Source organism: Gasterosteus aculeatus, chromosome 20 (assembly GCF_964276395.1).
Source record: "Gasterosteus aculeatus chromosome 20, fGasAcu3.hap1.1, whole genome shotgun sequence".
NCBI lineage: Eukaryota > Metazoa > Chordata > Actinopteri > Perciformes > Gasterosteidae > Gasterosteus > Gasterosteus aculeatus.
In genome coordinates, this window is record NC_135707.1 from 6,100,861 (window position 1) to 6,122,625 (window position 21,765).

Genomic DNA, 21,765 nt, shown 5'->3' on the forward strand with positions numbered 1-21,765 from the left:
GGCGCGCGCGCGCACGCACACAGTGACGCGCGGGAAGTCCACGCTCGTGGGGGGGTCCGGAGCCGCGCAGGAATGAGGGGGAGGATGTAGGGAGGGAGGGAGGGAGTCTCACACAGAGTTTTAAGCCCGCTTGAAGATGTAACTGGATGATGCACAGATGCTCACGGTAGATGTGCGGTTGTGCTGCTGCGTGAGACTGATGGAGCCTAAAAAACATCACACACATTTAAGAGTAAGACTTGATTGCATCTCACGAAGATGAGAAGGTAAAAATGCGTAAACTTTGTAAACTGCTTTTAACACGATGGCTGTGAACATACACACAAACAAACAAAAATATATATGTTTTATTAGATTAAACATACATTTTACAAATAGTCAATATTTTTTTTTTTTGAAATATGTAATGTAAAATATATGCACGTCCTCTTTGCCTGTCTGCATGTGTCAGCTGGGCTCGGGCCCAAAAGAGGCGGGTCTAAGAAGCAGTTTAGCCAATTACGGATTAAAGATAAATGAGTGACGTATGTCCTAAAATAGATTCAGCTCTGGGCCGTGGTAGAGTTGCCCCTCGCTGCGCTCTCCTCAGAGCTAGTCTCGCGACGTGCCGTTTTAACAATATAATAATGAAGACCCAACCCGAACTCTGTACATGTTCTCCCCCAAGACCTGTTTGACGGTGAAACTAGAGGTAAAACAACTGGACCCAGATCAGCCTGAGCTCCCAGACAGGCAACGGACTGGCGTGAAAGGGAAGCCGCACATACGAAGCCGGACATACGAAGCTTCTGTAGAGGCTGCTGCACCGGGAGGTTTAGCAAGCTAGTTAGCTACGTGCTAACGCCATGTTTAACTTCCCATACTCACTTTTTAAACCAACGGGGACAGAATCCAGCATTAACAGATACGTGAGTAAGGGACATGAAGCACTTGTCGGAAAGAAAATAAGAAAACGATAGACAACACCAGGACACACACAGATAACTTCACGTCAAGCTTGCCGTTAGGGAAAGTTAACATTGCATTTTATATAACGTTTTTTACATGTATATTAGTGTACTGAATTGTATAAAAAAGATGTCCTTATTATGTGGCTGTTGGAATAAATGTGAAAAATGTAACAATGCATGTCTGAGGCCTTTTTCTGAATTGAATCATATCTGGGATGTTTTATAAAACTGACCAAAAAAAATCCACCAGCTGTCATTGAATTTAAGATAAAGAGAAGTAAAGTCTTCCTCGGGTAACAATTTTCTCTGCATTTCATCTACCAGAATAAGACTACTTCATAAAACGTTAAAAAAAAATCCCTTTGGGTATAGGATGAATCGCCATGGTTACTCCTTTGGTTTCATTCGAAAATTATTGCACTTCATCATGTTGACTTTAATATGAAACAATAGGCAGAACATCCTCCGAATTGGAAATTCCAGCCTGCTGTGAATGCTCTGATGCAATTTTGGGACACATGATGTCAGATTTACGTATACTCTGATTGATGGATTACCATTAATAACTAAATCAGACAAAAAAGAATCTCCGCAGACGTTTTTTATTACATTAAATGTCACTTAGCTGACGCATTTGTCCAACGCGACTTACAACACGTGCATTTCAACCATAAGGATACAAACTCAAAAGAACAAGAAGCAAACAAGTGCAATTTCATTAAATAAGCCGATCTACAACTTGCTATAGATAAGAGCCATTATAAATACAATTTAAGTGCTACAATTTGTTTGACCAATTGTATGTAGACTGAACCCGATCCATTATCACAGCATGATACGTGAGTACCAATGTTTTCAACTGGCTGCCGGCAGCCACCGGCAGCCAGTGAAGGGAGCGGAGGAGTGTAGTGTGGGAGAACTTAGGAAGGTTGAAGACCAATCGATCTGCTGCATTCTGGATGAGCTGCAGAGGTCGAATGGCGGTAGCAGGGAGACCTGCAGGAGAGAGTTGCAGTAGTCCAGGCGTGAGATGACAAGAGCCTGAATCAGTACCTGCAACGCCGTCTGAGTGAGAAGAGGACGTATTCTCCTGATGTTGTAGAGCGTGTATCTACAGGATCGTGTTGCTGTAATGTTGGGAGTCAGAGAGAGTCACTGTCCAGCGTCACGCTGAGGTTCCTCGCAGTCAAAGTGGGCGTTAACATGGAGTTACCAGTCAGAACTGTGTAGGAGAATCTTTTCCCGGAAAGAGAAGTAGTTCAGTCTTGTTGCGGTTGATTTTTAGATGTTGAGCAGACGTCCACTGAGAGACGTCAGTCAGACAGGCAGAGATCCGTGTGGCCACCTGAGTGTCCGAGTGAGGGAAGGAGAGAATTAGCTGGGTGTCATCGGCAGAGCTGTGGTAGGAGAAGCCATGCGAGCGAATGAGAGTTGGTGTAGAGAGAGAAGAGCAGGGGGCCCAGGACGGAACCCTGAGGAACTCCAGTAGTAAGAGGACAACTTTACGTATGTTTTGATGCCATTGCTTGTGTACTCTTTGAATCCAGTAAAACACTGTATTCACAGCTTCTCTGAGTGCTACTCTGGTAAACAAAACGTAATTTCTGACTTCTAAAAATTATCATCAGGAGGAAAACTATCCTAAAAACAACACCACTCTACTTTGTATCGAAATAGAAATAGGTATCTCATATAATACACAAACAATGTTTAATGTGCACGATTCTGTTTCAAGTTTGGTTTATTTTCAAAAGCCATCATCATAACAGTTCATTCTTCATTTCAGCAAATTGGAATCAGACTGGGCTTTGCATCCCATCCAGGTTTTCAGAATTAGACCTTGTACAACCTGTCAGCAGATCAGGGGTCTCTCGCTTAAATTTGTAGGAACATCTGAACTTTCTCGTGGAAAATATCTCAAAATCTTCTGATTAGGACAACAGTAACAATCTCAGGTATGCTTGAGATCAGTCTATTCATCAGCACTACGCTAAAATTAATATTCAGTGCAACTTCACATATTCAGTGCATGACATTTCCCTTTAGAAGCAGAAGCTTAGAAATATAATTCTAGCGGTCCCCTTTGGAAATATTCTTATTCAAATGGGATACAATATGCATTCAGTAGATTAAATGACCAACTGAGAAACTGCATTTTCAGTAAAAAAGGAATTAGTTCCACAGGTTTCGGTATACATCGATGTCTCAAAGGTCCTCCCCTTGTCACTTGTTTAGCAAGGTCACAGCGTCCTTTGACCATCACCATTTAATCGGTTCGTCGTTAAGGACGACCAACCGGACAAACAACCTGAACACATAAACCCACCGGCTCAAAGGAAGAAAAATAAAATTTTCTTGCATTATTATTCATCCCTTTCCATTCAGAAAGAGTGTATCTGACCGGCGACCCTCTGCTAAGTGTCGTCTCCACCTCTAACATCACGGAGAGAAGGTGAGAGAGAGTAAGTAGCTAACACATAAATAAAGATTGTGAATGTGCGCTGTTGCTGTTCCTTTGGAGCAAGTGGTCCCATGTTGCACTTTGCACCTCATAAAGAAAAAAACCTTGAACACACCAAACGCCGGGACCCGGTGATCATGAGCCGAGCAACGTTTGGCTCAGCAGTCATCCAAGGTCATTGCCACGATTCACGGGGGACATAAAAATGCAAAGAGGAAAGGATCAATCTGACTGGAGGAGATCAAGGTGACACGAATTACACAGGAAAGCCTGCTGTTTGAACAAAGTCGACTTGTCAAATGGGACGATTTGAAAGCAGCGCAGCGGCCTCTCTGCCACCATGACAGATGTGCATTTAGATGAAATACGGTTCGGCTTCGGGACGACGGCCCTCAAGCTGCTGTAAATCCTGCCGCTACCACACGTAAAGGGGTTTGACCTCGCACTCTCCTTCCTACGAAAAGCCAATCAGCGGCAGGTTTGGGGCTATAGAGAAGCTGCACTAACGCACTTTACACTTATCTGTGTGAAATCAATGGATTCCTTTAAAAACACATCCAACCGAGGCCTCATTAGGCCGTGTTTGCCCTCGTTAAGCGTTGTTAGGCCTATTTTATATGCTCATCCCCACCTTAACAATTTGGCATTATTGTCTTTAAAAATAAAACATCTTTTAAATTTGTTTATGTTGGCGATGTCATTAAACTATATTGTTTCTTATATGGACAAGTTATTTATAATTGACATGCTACATACGTGTGTGTGTGCTGTGGTTTGTGTACACACACACACACACACACACACACACACACGCACACGCATCTCTCCTTGGGGCCAACGGGCCCTCATTCCAACCCTTTCCATCTCTCCTCCCAGTTTTCTAATCCCCCTTGACTGAAGAGCAGAAGACCCGGTGGCGCCTGACTAGAGAAGTAAAATAGAGAAAGGAGATGGGAGCTGGAATGAAAGGGAAGAGAGTGCCCCTTTCGTCGCTGTAAACGAGGAAGAGGATGAAGAGGACGACACAGTTTGATGAATAAAATTGACAACCTTTAATTGAAAAAGTTAGGGTTTTTTTCTGTTTCAGACAAAATAATTAAGTTGCACAAGAACAAAAAGACGTTTAAGATGAATGAAGCGTCTTCAGGGGCCAGAACATAAAAACCGCTGACATGTGTTCAGCCATTTCTTTTATTATTAATTAATCAAACATGAATAAAAACCAAACAAACAACAAACTCAGGCTCATGGAAAGCCATTGCTTTCCCAACTAGTGACATATAATAAAAAAGTAAAATAAGAAAAACAGAATTCATTCATTTTCAATCGGATTCAATTGTCCCGATTTCTGCATTTGGTGGCCTGTAAAAATGAAAATGGCCCTTTTCCCCCCTGACGTTGAGCTGGTCTCCTAATGGTCTGCCTGCTCACGGCAGTCGGCGCCTGGCGATGCGGACGCAGCCTTGAGGAAGCCAAGGTGAGCGACAGCAGCGGACGCAGCACAGGAAACCAGAGTGAGGGCTTCATCACTAGCGCTAACAATAATAATTAATGCTAACCGTGTGCTAACATTTAACGCAGCAGGCGCTGTTTAAAAAAGACGTTTCCCCCGTGGGTTGAAAAAGCCCTGAGCACTGAAAACATTTTACAAATGGCCGGTTTTAAAGTCCGCCGAAAGGCATTAAAGAACATTTTATTGCTTTTTATGAGAGTGAAGCGGAGGGTCTGAAAAAAGAAAATCAGCGTCTCCGCGGCGTTGCCCATTGGTCTTGGTGTGCGCGGACGGCCTTTAGTTCAGGGGACCACCGAGTAGGGTTGATACGGCAGAATCTTTTGTCGTTCGTTGATTGAGTAAATCCATGCTGGCTTAACGAAGTTCAGATTGCCGTTCTCCATCAGCGCCTGAGGGAGGGGGGGAGGGGGGGGGGGTGGAGTCAGGGCAGAGAGGCCATGAAGTTATCTCGTTGCAATGATAGGAAAGCTTAGAAAGTCTTTGTGGAACTACAAAGGATTATCTTGTTTTATATCTGATCTGATCCACAATTTCACAGTAGAAAGAATATGAATATTTTCACCTTGAAAAGAAAATTAGAAACATTTTTTTTGAAAGCCAAAAACCCGAAATGATTATACCTCGCAAAGCAGCTACCTAGGTTTCCTAACAATTCACCCACTCTCCCCCTTTGTGGCTTTCTAAAAAGAGATTTTCCACTTTGTCGCCACACAGAAAAAGAAGCAAAGACTCAACTGACGTCTTCGAAGGAGTCGTGCCACCCTTCGCTGGTCACCACGAACTGCACCTTCTCTGTCATGTAGTCCTCAATCAGCCTGCAGAAAAGACAAAGACTAGAACCCAGACGCCTGTGCACCAACCAGAGATGATGCACGTGCTTCCTCACCCGTTAAAGGCAACGATGTATCGCAGCAGCAGGCGCCGCTCGTTGTTGGGGAATTTACCGTAGAGGAAAAAGTGCTTTCCGCTCAGGAAGTCTGGAATGAAAGTGACAGAGTGGAAGTGCTGAGCAGACAAAAGGGAGTAATCACAGATTGGAAACAGGAAAGAAAACACGGCAACACTGTGTGAAGCTCCCGAGAGGCAGGAGGCCATCCTATTACTTCCTGTCGGGGTCCGACAGGTAAGGGAGGACGTCTCCAGACAAAAGAGACAAGGACAAAGGGGGAGGCGGACCTGGTAGCTCGGGGATGGGATGATCCTCCTCGGCCTCCGCGTCGGTGTTTTCATCCGTCGACCCTCCGTACGGGTCCTCCTGCTTCCCCTCGGCTGCTTTCTTCTGCCTGCTCTTATTCTCCACCCTGCCGCAGGGGGGACAGAAGGGACACGCCACGTCCATCACTCAATGTTTGCCCACCACAGGAGAAGAAGAAGTGACCTCGCTGTCTTTTGATGTCTCGTCGGAGCGTTTCTTCTAATATCGGTCAGAGCCTCTTTGGGAGGCCGATGGAGGCCGCGGTGCCGGCCGGCTGGCCTCTAGGGTGCAAGCCGGGGGTCCGGGACCCTCCGAGACACAGACAGGATCTGGCTGCCCGCTATGACCCCTGAGCCGCCCCGAGCCTAAAAACCCCGCGGAGGCGGCAGCCTGTAATCTACTTTTTAGTAGCTTGGCAACAAGAGAGCAGAGGAGGAACAAAGTGATTCATGAATATATTATGGGGAATGAAGCGATTCGTCTCGTTTACCTCTGCAGCTCGTCCTCCGTGTCCACGGCCGACTCGTCATCGCCGGCTCCTGTGACAGAACACAGTTATTGGTCAATGTGGTAAAAAAAAAAAAAAACTGGCGGGCAAAAATAAAAAGGCCTTGCAAGAAAGGACGCGTGTGGGCAGTTTAGGATGCTTGTTGTTGACGATGCCGGCTCGCTGCCAAACACGTGGCCTTGTGTCTTAAAATACCAAAAGCTGGCCGTAATCTTAAATCAAGTTACTACTACAAATCAGGAAAAATCATTAAATGCGCTTTATCTGTTCTCTGCAATGTTTCTGAAGCAGCTCAATATCGCTGATATTACAACTGAATAATTTTCAGAGTGAAAATGCCGGATGAATCCACATATCTGTGACCCACACTCATTAGCAGATAAAGAGCCGACGTCCTGCTGGGAAGGGGGATTGGGGGGGGGGCGGCTCTAATTAAAACACCGTCTGTCCGCTATGTGTTCGTAGCCTCACTGATGCTCACCGGCACTTTACTTGTGGCTTCGCATTAACATAGAAATGAGAATCATGCACAAGTCCCTTCACAGAGATTGCATGTCGCCGCCCCCCCATCACCCATCCATCACCCGTTACGTTTTTATGGCCTAAAGCGAAACAACTTTAGAAAAATATAACACATTTTTTATATATACACAGACAAAGATTTCCAAATGCAAATGAAAGGGGAATTAAATCAAACAAAAGAAGGAATGTTAGAACATTCAGTTTGAGATGAAGCCAATCTGAACTTCCTGGTGGATCTAAAGGAAACAACTAGAGTTGTGAGTTTGTTCTTTTTAGTTAATTTATTCTCAAACTTCATCCAGCCTCTAAGTGCCCTCTTTGATCCTGCCTGTCATTTTTCGTTTTCCTCCACTTCAGCTTCACAATAGACCTTCCTCCCCTGTCCTTACTCCCATCTGTCCGCCTCTGCAGATTCAATTCAGCTACAAATCAATGAAAAGGTCTTTGCAAGTCACAGAGACACGTCTCCGCTATCTGGCTTCCCCTTTTTATCCGAATAGTTTCTGCAATACGCAAAGGGACTGAAGAGAAGTGTGGATTCATTCAAATAAGCTTTTTTCAGTGAACGTTTCTTTTAAAATACTTTGGACTCAAACCTGTTTCCTCCACGTCTGTGGAGCCGGCGTACTCGTCCTCCTCGGTCTTCCTCTCCGGGGCCTTCTTGGGGGTCACCTGTCTCTGTGGAGTCTGCAAGGACATGGATAAAGAAAGATTACTCTTTAGATCAACTCGAATAGGCTCACTTAAAAGTAAAAAGAAAAAAAACAATCCACCTTTGCTTTGACTTCCTCGTCACTCTGCTCGTCCACTTCCATCTCGCTCTCGGAGCTCGACTCGGCTCCGTCCATCAGATACCTTGAAGACAAAGAGCGAGGCAGACAAAGAGCGTCAGGATGATCGAAAGCCGCAGGCGACAGGACGCGACAGTGGAACCAAAAGGTTCAAAGGGAATATTACCACCAACGTCTGTATTCTAAATACTTTCTAGGGTTACTACTCTAATCTACCGCACTTCCCTCCTGGCCGACCCGAACCCACGTTGTGACTTCTGCGCCCCACGTTAACATTCATATGCAAAGTAATGCAAATATGTATATTTTTGCATTTCAAAATTAGTAAAAGACGGCTGAATATGACACCGGGTTCGAATTGGAAGCGATATCGAACGTGTGTAGAAATTACTCGGTAGCACACCTGCATTTCTTTTATGTCTTACACACAAACGTATATGTAATAACGTGGCAGCGGATAAAGACATTGAAAATGTTTTGAGTAAATTCAGGGCCTGCGATAAATGCTTTCTGTTCGGAGACAGATTTCATCAGCACTAATCGGTTTTGCATTTGCATATATTGTTAAGTAGATCACCACTGGAGATGTGATGAAGACATTCTAAAAGGGCTTGGTTGTTTTTTTGGAGGCAGATAATCATGGAATCACGTGCCTGCGTTTTTATTTGCAATGGACACATTTATTAGGTCAAGAACCAAGAACATATCCCTTGTTGCGTTGCCCACGGCGGCCCTTTCTATCAAAATGTAATTCAAATGTTTGGTGGAAGAGACCAATAACAAGAAGTAAAAGCACAGCGTAACCCCGACCCCCGCAGCAGGTAATTAAGAGATCAAGTAGTCGCAGAAGATAAAATCCCTGAAGGATGAAGAGAGTCTGCTGTGAGCAGACGATGAAGGCGTCTGTAAAGATCGTCAAAAAAAGGTTAAGAGAGCGTCGGGAGAAAGAGAACGCCAAATGTTCCACAATGAGAGAGAGAGAGAGAGAGGTTCAATGAGGATGTGACATTTCTAGGAACACCCCTTCACCAAACGCACCCCCCCCCCCCCCCCATCACTTCCCAAGTGTTGAGAGCAGAGAGTCCAAACTCTACCGCAGGAGGGGAATTATATCTGCCCACGCAGCTGACATCTGACTGACCCACTGAGACTCGCTTCAGAACACTCGAGGGGAATTGGAAAATGAAAAGGGACACTGTGGGAGCGGCGGTTCAGGCACCGGTTCTTTTTCTATCTCGCTTGTGGAAAAGGTGTCAAACATTCTTTGTTTCAAACTGCTGTAAATTGGATATATTATTGTTTAAAGAAGACACGTGAAGGCGCCACACCGATCGATAACGGAAAAGCCTCGTTAGTTGCAGCCCGACGCTTCTACTTGTTTCTTTTCTGGGCAATTAGGTTTAGAATCACCTTGATTTAGTGATCAGGCTGATATAGTGGCTCGCACAGGGGAAACTATTTTTCCCCAATTGTTGCAACAGAGCCTGAGTTTTAATGAGAAATGGGTTTAATTATTCAGCCCTATTGTCACGGGATGTTGTAAAGCTGCTCGAGTGCCTCCTGCTCTTCTTTCTTTGTATCTGGATTCTTACTGACTGGATAAGAACTGTGGAGACGGATCCATGGGGTTCTTGGCTGATTCAATAGTTTCCTTTAATATAAATATATATACACATATATATATATATTTTTACACACACACACACACACACACACACACACACACACACACACTCACTCACTCACTCACTCACTCACTCGACAGTTTGAGAGTGCGCGTATTTGTTTGGCCACTCGTCTTCATCAAAGTAAGTGGTCCCTTTAATCACCCATAGCAGATGCAGCCTTTAAATAAAAGACACATCATCAAAGCTGCACACTCCACACACGCACTGCACAATAGCGCTGCTGGGCAGGGGAATGGATTATTCCAGCAACGAGAGTGCGGGAGGGGGTGCTAGGCGGGAGGGATGTTTAACGCCATCACGAATTGACTAAGAGGCGAGGGACCACGAGTTTGTCAGCGATTCATCCGTCAATTACTTATTTCATTTGTTTTCTCTATGAAATGACAAATAGAAAAACTAAACAGTCCGTTTTTTTCGTCCAATCAGCAGCACACAACACGAACGCGTTCAATCAACCGAGACGGACAAAAGCTGCAACTCGGCACGTGGTTGCACACAGTGCAACTCCTCCGACACATCCAGACCAGCGCGAGACGAGTACTCTGCTCTACATTATTCAGTGCCGACTCATGAGCTGCTGCAGCTCCCCGTGTAAACCAGGCCCCTAATTAGCGAGCTGCTGGACGCGGCCTGCTGGGATCCGCGCTCGCAGCAGGCATCAGTATCAGCATCAGCAGGCATCAGCATCAGCTGCTCAAGGTCGCACCGCTCCTAGCGAGCGGCCGTCGCTGCAGGGACGGTTTGGGCGCCTCAACCAGCGGGAGTGCTGTGCACAGATTGTCACCATGTGGTTGTGTACACACACACACACACACACGTGGCTAAGCGACAAAAAACGGAATCCCAACCAGCTGTTCCAGCTGTTCGGCGGTCTCTGATACAGGCTTCAGTGCGCTTTCACTCCTTTTATAAAATGAATTAACACATAAAATCCTCCCTCTTACCGTTTGCAGGGGAGCTTCTGTTTCCTCTTGTGGCAGTCCATCACCCATTCCTTCCGTACGATGATGCCCCCCGCGGACTTCACCTGGCTGTACTTGGGGGTGTTAGCGAAGGCACAGCTGCAGTTAGTGGGCCAACACACACACACACACAGACAGACACACACACAGTTACGGCAATGGAGAGAATCTGACAGGGTAATACTCTGCTTTGACAGCAGAGATCAAGGAGCAATCAAAATGAAAGACAGAGCGCTAACAGGGCTTTTCACCAGGCAATCTGTGTAATGATAAATAATCTACTGCAGATAAAAACCTCCCGAGAGAACATCTCTGGAGCTATTAAGAGACCATCAATGTTGAACGTCTGAATAAATAATGTCAATAAAGAACATTTGATTGTGTATCCACATCCGGCAATGACATGTTTCCTCAGACATTCTGCAAAGAAACATGTCAAAAATCTCATGAATGAATCTCATTTCATTACATTTCTTACCACTTGCCAATATCACAGTTTCACAGCGTGCACTGTTGCCATAGCTCCTCATTTTTGTCTTTTGTTCGCCTCCCAGGAGGCTCAGTCCTTCTTAAGACTTCAACTTTTTGAGTTGCCTGCAGCAACAACTTTATTTGATGTCTTGGCAATGCAGAAACCTCATTTTGTGTTATACTTTCATCCGAGAACTGGCAGAGACGGTGAATTACGCCGTCTTTGAGATGCCAGCGTACGGCACTGCTGCAGGTACTTCAAACAAGCTGAAATGTTCTTTGAACTATTAGTAAGGACAACAAAAGAGGCCCGTGGAGTCTCTGTGTAAACGCCGTGGTGCAATGTGTTGCAACACTAAGCGCTGGCCGCAGGGGAAAGAGTGACTCGTGGATTCGGAGACGGGGAAGCGAGGACATCCAGCTCCCTCCTGCCGGATACTCACATGAGGTGCGTGGCGTCGGGGGTCCAGTCGGGTCGATATTTACCCCCCATTTCCAGAGCCTTTTCCCTCAGCTCCCCCCGGAAAGGGTTCTGGAAGCCGCTGAGGACAAACACCACCCCCTCCATTATCCGCTTGAGCGGGACCTGCGGCCCGCCGGCTTTCTGGGGTTCGGGTTTGGGTCGGCTCTCCCGCTTCTTGTCGGCAGACTTCGACGCCGGCGAAGCTGCAGAGAGGATGCGCAAAAGTTTTTAAAAAAGGAGGTGGAAGAGCGGTCCGCCTGATGAGATCCGGGCGTGGGTGTGTCACCTTTGGGGGCGCCGGGGCTCGGCGTGCCGGCCGGGCTCGGCTTGGGTTTGGAGGTCACGGCTTTGACCTCGGGCGAGCCGGCCGGGCTCGTTTTCTTCGAGGGCGGGAGGCCGGAGGGGGACTGCCGCTCTTTGCCAAACTCAAATTTCCTTTTTGTTGGTGGCTACGGGGAAACAAGGAGTACGGGACGCGGTGAGCAATCTGACACTAAAAGTCCCTTCAGAATGCAAAAACAACGATCCAACAGATTTGAACATCCCGTTTTTTTATGGGAAATTAATAACGCTAGAAAATTGTAGACAGAAGTGTAATTACTGGAGTATCTTTTATGCTACTTACCGATGCATATACAACGTTTGTGCAGCTCTAGGTCTTTCTGTTTTTTTTTTCCCTGTTCCAAGGTCAGAGTGACATTGGAGCTGATTTGGCAGGAGTGAGTGGGCTTAGGCACAATTATACTGATGCATTTATATCCAAACCGGGCAATTTCAAAGAACACTATTTTGCTCTATAAATTGGATTTGACCAAATAAGAAAAGGCTTTTGAAAAACACATTAGGCAAGACATCTTCTGTAAAAATCAAGAACAGAGTCGATTTTTACACTGTAATGTGGAAATACTTTTTTTTTTTTTTTTACACCTCCTTGGGTTTCTGAAACCTTACTTCTTATTGAAGGCCAAAATGCTAAGCTGATTAATATTTCAGAATTTTCCTTCATCCTAAAGTTACAGACTATTATTTAAAAAGACAAATCTCTCGTCAGAAACTGGGACGCCAGTGTGAAGAAAACCAAACCGTTTTAAGTCGACTCAGTCGTTGACAGAGAGACGAGGATGTTGTTCAGTACCTGAGGCGAGGCGGAGCTGGAGGAACTGGAGGAGGGACCTTGCGCCGAGGAGTGGTACCCGGCCCCCGCCTGCAGCGCGGCAGCAGCGTAGCTCAACCTCTCGCTCTGAGGAGACACTGAAGGCAGAAAGGTGCTGCTGAGGGAACAAAGTAGCTCGACAACAAGGAATGCCTTTGAAACCGTCCCTCTCGCCTCCTCTCACACTCAAATAGCGTTAAATGAACCAAAGCAGTGCTCTCTTTCTTTCGTACTATTATAGCAATTTATAGTTACAAGGCCATCAAAGTGTTTTATTGGTCTTCAGCAGTGGTTAAGTTTGAATGGATGGATTTACCTTTGAGTGGAGTACTGGACTTGGTCGCAGTGTCGCGACTGAAGAAGAGACTTCCCGGCTGAAGGCTGGGACTGACGGAGGGAGACTCCTCCTTCACCCTGAACTGCCCCAACTTAGTGAGTTTCTGTCAGGACGGGAGAAGGAGAACATTTATACCAATGAGAAGGCGGAGGGACTCATTTGGGTCAATTTTCCCTTTGATCTCTAATCACAAATGAACAACTGTTATTTGCATAACGAAGGATTCTCCTTGTAATTAGTAGTTAATTACCAAAAACCTTATTTAAAAAGGACTGGGGATCGAGACATGTCATCAATGTGTGGTCAGATAATCTGGTTTACATGTGTTTTATATCCAGCAATGATTCATCATCATAGAAGCAAAGCTTTTGCCTCATGATAACGTTATGCAAGTTAATTATAATGTTGTGGAAAAGCATTGTTTTTGTGTAAGTACTAAAAACTGTAATTGTATATTATCATCATGGTTTCGGGCAAAAAACGTGGCGTTTTGGGAGCAGGACTCACCGGGGAGGCTGTCGCAGGAGGATCGTTTTTGTCAGGCGGTGAATGGAACTTCACAAAGGCCAGTCCATAGGCGATGTTCTGCAGAGGACACACACACATTCATCTGTCATAATCGCACAAAAAACAATGAATACATGCGCATTAGCAGAGGAATAGGGTGAATGCTTGGGATGACATCCACCTTTGAACAAAATAAATGTATTATTATTTTAAACTAAACTAACTTTGATACTATTCTTTCAAAATACCACAAAAAGGGTCACAGTAAGACAAACTCACTATTGAAGAGAAGCTAGTTTTTAGATTCCCTGCAACGTCCCCCTTTCACCTAATAAAAGTCTACATTTAAAGTCTGTTACTCCCCCTTCAGTTCAAACGGGGAAGTTGGAAAGACGATTCCACGTAGCTGACGTAACCTCAAAGACACACATGGGCTCTGATTACCTCTCTTGTCAAGGAAGTAAGCTTTATTTTGGTTCTTAGGCTGTGAGAGTACAACTGAATGGTTGCATTTTGGACTCTAGTTTGTCCTGTATCTGTAATTCCAATGGTGGGCCCTCACCTTGCTGTACGGCTGGCTACACACGATTTTCACTCGGTCCCACTTTTCCTGTGCGGGACTCTTCTGCAGCTGCGTCGGCCCGAAGAAACGCACTCGGTTCATGTTGGTGCCGTTGCGGCTCTCCGTGGGGGACATGAAGGAAGATGTGACCAACAGAACCTGGACCACGGCGGCATCAAAGTGAAAAACATCAAAACACAGCAGCAGGGAAATTACAATAGTCAGGAGGTGAAATACGTTGACCGTGGTTTGCAAGAACGTACCTCATAGTCCTGGTCTCTGACGGCTGAAGAATTCCCCACCAGCACCTCGATGAACGCCGACCCTTCATTTCCAATATCGATGCTGTGCACCTGCTCCTCCTTCTCCAGCTGTGAGAAGAGCGAAGCACGACAAGTTGACAACGCGGCTATGAGTAAACAAAAGAAGCTTAATAACATGATCATGCCAAGGAAATACACCCATCCATATGTGCGAATAGACCCACTGATCCTTAAAGATCGAACTACACGTACTTCAATTTACTTTTAGCATAAAGTGTGTAACTGAACCATTGATCCTTCAGGCAGGAGGAGAACTCAGACCTAGTTAAAAGCTTTGTAGTTGCAGCATTTTTAATAAGATTCAATAAACAGGCTAATTCCTACTAATACTTGAAATAATGATGAAGACAACCGTTTGGAGAGATTCTGTAGTTAAGAAAAACGAAATAAATGGATTCATAGGTGAATGTTCATCGCAAGTTGCAGAAGGTTTTAACTTGAAGGACATGCAGTATCTTCAAAAGGACTGAAATACGTCAACAAAGGAGGAGTGGAGGCTGAAGTCAACATTTTCAACGTGTTGTATTCTTGCAAATGTGCTCACACTTTACACACTCGACTTCACAGCATGACAAAAAACGTGCGGGGGATTGGATGCATACAGAGAAGTCTTTGGCCCCCAGTAATATAGATTGAAGCGCCAGCGTTTGATCGGGATGAAAAGACCTCAGATTACCTGCAGGATGACCGATATCTGCTTCTCGCCGGGTCTCGCTGCTTTCCACTTTCTGTAGGTGTCAGAGCTCAGCAGGTTGTCCGCTTTGTGTGTCTGTTGTGCATTACGACAAGAAGTGAGTGGAGTTGAAGCTCACATTATGCATCTACAAAGCTTGCTATCAAGATGCCAGGGAGAAGAGAACTTACAGTGTCCTCGGTGCTGCAAGACACGACGTGTTTGAGTCGGATTTCTGGCATGTTGTTGTTGCTCCTGAGCAGGTTACAGATTAACTATCTGGCTGAATCGACAGCTTGTAGTGACACTGACCGATGTCGTCGGCAACTAATTACACATAGAGTGTTCTTTAGTGGCTGTAAAGGTAGCGTACAAAACTAACGTGGATTGACTCTACTACCACGTCGGCTAACGTGTTAGCATGCTAGCAAACAATAGGCAGAGTGAACTTTCCCTGAATGGCTTGAGGATTTTAACGCACCTCAACAGCTGTTGACCCGCTCAATTATTACGTGTACGAAGCACAGCCACTTATTTTGTCTTTACGTTTAATACAACAAGACATACATTAATGCTTTTATTGTTAAGTCAAATGTGAATGGAAGCGAACTCATATTCCCACCAAAAGCCCGTGTGGTGCTATGACGCGTATTCTCGTTTCCAGCCAATGAGAAAGCTTTGCGTTCTTCTTCTGCAGTTTAATTGCAGCGGAGTCACAGTTCTATCGCCACCAACGGCTCAGAGTGCGTATAGCACCCATGTATGTTATATATGTAAAAACATACATACAGAACCAGTCAAACGTTTGGACACGCCTTCTCATTAAATATATAGATTTTTACATATTATTATATAATTTACTAAATGAACACCATGCTGTATTGAAGAAAACATTTACTGAGAACATAAATCAAGGCTGTAGTCATTTCCTTATGGGCTTCCATTTACCCAGAGGAGTCTCCCCCCGGTGGTCAGTAGAGAGAATGCAGCATTAACATATGAAGCTTTGATTTTACATTTATTTTGTACAGTCCCAAACTACAGATTAAAATTTGATTTACAGCGCTTTACAATCTGCAACATCCTCTGAAATTTGACCCTTACATCTGCCCAGGAAAAACTCCAGAAAAATCAGTAAAATCCTTTAATCGGAAGAAAAAAGGCACCTCAGGAAGAGTAAAATATGAGGATTCCTTTCCTGGAATGGACAGAGTACGATGGATGTTCAGATGTACAGAATGAACAATGCAAAAGTAGAGATCTCTACACCAGATATGGCACATCATCATCCCTACGTCGGGGGGGGTGACTCCAGGTGCAAAGGTCACTGTGAGCTCACGACTCAGTCTCTGTAGATTTGGTACAAACACGCGCACAAACGAGAACGGCTTCGGAATTTAGAGGTCAAAGGTCAAAAATCACCGTGACCCAACAAAATATTATTATTATTATTGTAATTACGCTCTACAATAAAGAAAGTTGAAAGAACAGATTTTATTTAAAAAAAGCACGTAGGCAGGCAAACATTCAAAGAGGCATACATTGTTCAATATGGAGACTAGGAAAGGGAAAGACCACCAGTAGATCACACAAGGGATGTGCGAAATATTACCATCAGTGAGCATTAATCTGACGTCAAACGGGAGTTTAATGTATCCATTGAATCGTGGGTCTTCTCCACAGTGAGCTCAGAGGATTTCCAGGTAGATTGCGGTCTCTGCTTCAGCCCCAGAGGTACTCTGCACCTCCCTCGTGCCTCCCACTCCCAACCCCACTCGTCTGTCTAATCCTCCGTCCTCTCCTGCTCTCCTCCTTTCCCCACCTCTCCTGCCTATTGGACGGATCTGGGGAAGAAATGAGCAGATGTTGCTAATCCAGAATTACAAAGAAGACATTACAAATTTAGGATATTTAGAGATGTATGCGAATGCCATGGCACCTACCTGCTTGTTGTGGACAAAGATAGGTGTACAGTTCTGGTATACGAGTTGGTAGCTGCCGTTGGTGTAGATATGAGTCACTTCTGTGCAGTTAATGTAGAGCGGCATCTGGTCCTGATAAATCCCCATTCCCTCAGGGTACACGGCTGGACGTCTGCTCAGGCCATGTCTGAGAGGAGCACAACAAGCGCTTAGACCCAAAGAGCAAGTGTGACCAACGCATGTCAGCCTTTGAATGGCCGGTGTGTCTCACGTACTTTACCGCCCTCCTTCGGCCGCAGTAGAAAAGAAGCGACAGAAGGAATACGACCAGGCAAATGGACACGGCGGGTATCACCGACCACAACAATGGGAACATCTCTGTTATTGGACAAAGAGAGCAGCGATGGATGACGTGAAAGAACGATACAACACTATTTCCCCTCCCCGCCATGTGTCGGAACCATCACTTTGTCAGAGTCAGAGCCGCTGTCGTTGTGTCAGCACGGGGAAGCCGGGCTTTGAACTCACCTCCTCCTCCCCGGAGCAACACCAGGGAGTCGTTCCCCAGCGCGTTGAGCGCGAAGCAGACCACGGCCTGAGGTCGGTCCATGCGGCCTCTCAGAGTGGCGGTCAGCGCGTCGGGCTCAGACGTCACCGACACGTTGTAGCCCAGAGGGGGAACGGTGCCGTTCACGCTCCAGGTCACCGCCGGTTCGGGGTTGGAGTCGACTGAGCAGCGACAAAGCACTTCCAGATCTTCCAGCACGCAGGCGGAGAGCCGCAGGATGGCCGGTTTGTCTGTGCAAATGTCAAAATATTGCCCTTAAAAGACAACCTGGAAAATGCATAATAATGTGATACTGTACAGGTGCAAGTCTGACCACACCCGACCAGTCAGAGGTGAAACAAACAAAAGGACAAAACAGAAGGACAACAAAAGGATGATGATTCATTGTCAGCTTGGTTTTCGTGCACGTTGGTCCGTGCGTTCGAATAGACCAAACGTACGGCCATGGCAGGCGGGCCTAACGGAGAAAGGATTACATTGTACGTTCAGCGGAGTGGGCCGAGACTCTGCCCGACCGATCGCGTTCTGGGCAGTGCAGCGGACCCTCATGTCCCGGGTCACGTTGAACAGCCGGACCGTGTGCGTGCGCTGGTGGACGTGCACGGTGCGGCCGCGTTGGCTGTAGGACCAGCGGTACTCTGTCACCGGGGGGTCAGCTTTACAGGAGCAGACCAACAAGGCGCTCCCCCCCTCCCTCACCACCAAGGACTGGACTTGGACCACCACGTCTTTCGGTGAAACTACAGAACACGAGAAAAGAAGAAGTTGAAAGAAATTAAACCCAGCAAAGAAAAATCAAATGTCCTTGTCACAGCTGCTCACATGTCACATGCAGCTCCCTGGAAACGGACACGGCTTTTGCTCCCGGGAAGCGGACTTCACACCTGAGCCTGGGTTTCACCTGGTGGGACACGGTGAAGGACAGAGGGGCCAGCAGCATGGGCCTGTGGGGCTCGGGGTGGAGGGTCTGCGCCTCCCCGGGCTCGGTGCTGTTCGGCTGGGCTCCTCTCTCCCAGCTCCACTGCAGGACAGGGGGTCTCGGGGGGCAGTGGTAGCTGACGGAGCAGTTCAGGCTGACCAGCTGGCCCTCCGTGGCCGACGACACGCCGCTGATGACGGGAGCCTCGGGGGTGTCTGACAGCGGGGGGAAATCTCCGTTATTCACTTTTTCACTCTTTTTGCTCAGAATGAATGTAGATGCAGGGACTGTGTAAATGTGTATTTAAGGTACTAAAATACGATTGGTATTTCCGCCTAATCCATCTAATCCATTTGTATTTTTAAACATATTTATTGCTGTGACTTCACCTGAAGGGAACAAAATATCCACTGACACACACAGTTAGTCATGTGTCGTCCAGTGTGTGTAATTAAGCATCTAAATACAGCATTTACATCATCCATCCTAGTTCTGGCTTGTATCTGATATCCAAAAGAACCACTGGGAGGACCAGAAGGCACCACAGTGAGTCCACCACTCACCCAAAACGTCCAGATTGAAGCGCTTTGGCCTCCCCCAGAGTAAGTCATCCCCTTTCTTCAGAGTGATCTCAAACACCCGCGAGTCGTCCCGGCTGATCTTCTCCACCTTCACCGAGCAGTCTCCATCCTGGATTCTCCCAAAGAGGGACGCCCGGCCTTGGAAGTCCCGGCTCACTTGATCTCTGTCCTCGCTGTTGAAGGCGGTGCTGCGGAGAGGGAAAAAGGGCCCACCGCCTCGGAACCTCAACCGGACGTCCACCCTCTCCGTCCTCCCCCTGAGGGGGGCTGGGGCAGGGAACGAGCAGGGAATCACCACGCAGGAGCCCACCAGGGCTTGGACGCGGTCGGGGACTGAGGGCACAGGAGAGACGGCGTGGACCGTCCTCCACAAGCGTGCTGCTGTGGTGGAGAAAGGACTGGAATGATCAATACGCAGGATCTAAAGTCACCATGCTGTATATCATCAGAGACCGCTGGTTTGTTAACTTGGCCACCAAAGAGTGCATGGCTGATTAAAACATGTGCGCTGGAAGCTACAAAGCTCTCACAGGTCTCGCTGAATTAATTTCCATGATATCTCTTGGAAAGCTCAGCACAAATGATACATTTGAGCTAACGCGAGGTTATGCTGTCTTCTCCTGCAGTGCTAATGCATAAAATGACCCCGAATTGTTTTGCAACAGATCTATAATTAGAAAAGGGAAGAGGGTAACTGCACGTCTGGCTCTAGGAAGTCTACCATGTAGTTCATTCTTTAATAAAAATATTATCTTCATTATTTTGGGAAACGTTTGCAAAAGTTTTTCCATCAACTTCAGGAAAATAATAAAATTAACACAAAAAGAAAATTCAAGTATCCCCATCTGTGAATCTAATGCAGTGATTCCATTTTCTGCAGGAGACATACATCGTTTTCATTAATACTTATGATAATAACAGGGCATGATTTCAGAACACATAAGTAACGAACAATATCTTTATATAAATCGGAAGACATCTAAAAAATAAGAGGATACATGTTGCAGGTTTAAATTACTTACCAAATATCAGAGGCCACACTAAAAAGACAGTGTCCACATGCATGACTGCAGCCCAGCTCTATCAGCACAGACAGAGGAGAGGACGGACGAGGGAGCGAAGAGGGGAAGTTGGGTGAGTGTTGCGTCATGTGCTGCTTGTACTATGGCTTCATTCGGATGCCTCCACTCACCTCCTTTGACGTGGTGATTGGTGAAAAACAGTGAAATAATTATTTTTAAAATGTAAAATAATGTTTCCATGTTTACCTAAACAGTATTTTATAAATGTATTAAAATGCTATAGCTAAATCTGACCGCTTCACATGCTCATGGTGGATGTAAGAACAGTTCGGAAAGAAAGACCTCAGCAAGTGTCAGTGGCGACGGCACATGACGGCGGCTGAGTCACGCTCACGCTTTGAGAGTGACTCAAAGTCTCCAACTAAGCGCCTTCTTTTCTGTTTCCTTTTATACTGACGGTGTGATAGGAGGGAAAGCCATACAAGTTCCATTGCAAGTCCAAAAGAAATGGTTAACGATGAACTTGTCTGTCTTACACTTATTTATCGCTGTTCACTTCTCAATAAGTACATTACAGTCATTGCAGTTGGATAAGAGGAAGAAAGAAGAAAATAGAATTAAAAGATACACATTATATACATATTATATACAACATAATAAGATAAAAAAATATTAAATTATTAAATTAAAATTAAATAAACTAAACTAAAACAAAAGAATAACCTTCAAGAAGAGACAGAAATGTCTTGTAGAACTTTTTGTACTTTAGCAAGAGACTGTTTAGAATGCTGATCCATGCATGTTCAAAAATATTATAAATTATTTATATATATATATATAATATTAAGCCTTAGTCAGTGTTTTTTCCCCCACAATTCAGATTCCCACCATGTAGTAAAAATACATGCAGTTTGATCATTTTCTCCACCTCGTGTGCCACCTCCAAGTCACTCGAAAGGGGGATTGGCACATTTCTGGGAGATCAGACAGGAGCGACTAATCAGAACACTTTCACTTTATTTTATTTTATTACTTGTGTACTGTGGTCTTGTCTGTCTACTGTCGCGCACTAACCGCCAAGACAAATTCCTTGTATGTTTGACATATTTTGGCTAATAAATGTTTCCTGATTCCTGATTCCTGATTCAACCATGGATCCTTTGGAAGGCTGTATTGCCGCCTCCGGCAAGTCGTCACACTCCGCCTCCTTGCACCTTGAGAAGGAGCACAGAAGCTCTCATGCAAACACTCCCGCCTGTAATGGTAAAACCACACGAGAGGGATCGTGAGCATGAGCTATAAATAAAATGATTCTCTAAGGTAAGCATGTATGTATGAGTATTTGCAGAGATTTCTTGTCTGAAATCTACTTTTCATACTTAAAGTGTGTTTGAGACGTGGACTCGGCTCAGCAGTTGTTGGGGTCCCAGAGGGACGTGCTGCTGAAGTGGACTGTTGACCACCCGGCGCCCTTGCTGCGTTGGCTGCGTGATGCCGAGGTGCTGTCCTCTGCCGACTACCTGTCCCTGCCGGAGAGGACGCCTTCCAACGCCGTGGCCATGGCTCTGCAGATGGCGTGCGCGGCTGAGGAGAGCTGCCCTAAAGTTTCTGCAAGTCTGGGTGGAGAGACACTGCAGGGACATCAGCAAGCCACTCGCACCCGCGAAAGCTGAA

At 45.8% G+C, this 21,765-nt stretch overlaps 2 protein-coding genes across 3 annotated transcripts; both read right to left on the reverse strand.

Moving 5' to 3' along the window:
• Positions 1–4,439: 4,439 nt before the first annotated feature.
• xrcc1 (X-ray repair complementing defective repair in Chinese hamster cells 1) lies at positions 4,440–15,768 on the reverse strand. Its single transcript, XM_040165934.2, has 17 exons — positions 15,271–15,768; positions 15,083–15,175; positions 14,347–14,454; positions 14,084–14,242; positions 13,522–13,599; positions 12,994–13,117; positions 12,660–12,775; positions 11,811–11,973; positions 11,505–11,727; positions 10,573–10,689; positions 7,923–8,004; positions 7,746–7,836; positions 6,610–6,658; positions 6,101–6,225; positions 5,811–5,901; positions 5,664–5,739; positions 4,440–5,313 (listed from the first exon to the last, which is right to left on the reverse strand). The coding sequence occupies exons 1-17, from the start codon at positions 15,319–15,321 to the stop codon at positions 5,206–5,208; spliced, it is 1,854 nt and encodes a 617-aa protein (XP_040021868.2). The 5' UTR covers positions 15,322–15,768; the 3' UTR covers positions 4,440–5,205.
• Positions 15,769–16,553: 785 nt separating this feature from the next.
• On the reverse strand, positions 16,554–20,195 carry LOC120810923 (sialic acid-binding Ig-like lectin 5). Of its 2 annotated transcripts, none has more exons than XM_040165935.2 (8): positions 20,092–20,195; positions 19,052–19,450; positions 18,392–18,703; positions 18,046–18,309; positions 17,530–17,799; positions 17,277–17,379; positions 17,023–17,188; positions 16,554–16,923 (listed from the first exon to the last, which is right to left on the reverse strand). In XM_040165935.2, exons 1-8 carry the CDS (start codon positions 20,132–20,134, stop codon positions 16,768–16,770), a joined length of 1,713 nt encoding a protein of 570 aa, XP_040021869.2. In that variant the 5' UTR covers positions 20,135–20,195; the 3' UTR covers positions 16,554–16,767. The 2 variants fall into 2 exon arrangements, with proteins under 2 accessions (XP_040021869.2, XP_040021870.2); XM_040165936.2 differs by having other exon boundaries at positions 19,052–19,447; positions 20,092–20,175.
• Positions 20,196–21,765: the final 1,570 nt, after the last annotated feature.

What these genes read in the sequence shown, in the direction of transcription:
- xrcc1 (XM_040165934.2), bottom strand. Translation starts at nt 15,321, where the DNA reads ATGCCAGAAATCCGACTCAAACACGTCGTGTCTTGCAGCACCGAGGAC. An exon ending in TCAGAGACCAGGACTATGAG is followed by an intron (nt 14,243 to 14,346) that starts GTACGTTCTTGC and finishes GCCGTGGTCCAG; the next exon opens with GTTCTGTTGGTCACATCTTC. An exon ending in ACGGAGGACGAGCTGCAGAG is followed by an intron (nt 6,226 to 6,609) that starts GTAAACGAGACG and finishes CCCCTGCGGCAG; the next exon opens with GGTGGAGAATAAGAGCAGGC.
- LOC120810923 (XM_040165935.2), bottom strand. Translation starts at nt 20,134, where the DNA reads ATGCATGTGGACACTGTCTTTTTAGTGTGGCCTCTGATATTTG. An exon ending in CAGGGAGCTGCATGTGACAT is followed by an intron (nt 18,310 to 18,391) that starts GTGAGCAGCTGT and finishes CGTGTTCTGTAG; the next exon opens with TTTCACCGAAAGACGTGGTG. An exon ending in TCTTTGTCCACAACAAGCAG is followed by an intron (nt 16,924 to 17,022) that starts GTAGGTGCCATG and finishes TTTCTTCCCCAG; the next exon opens with ATCCGTCCAATAGGCAGGAG.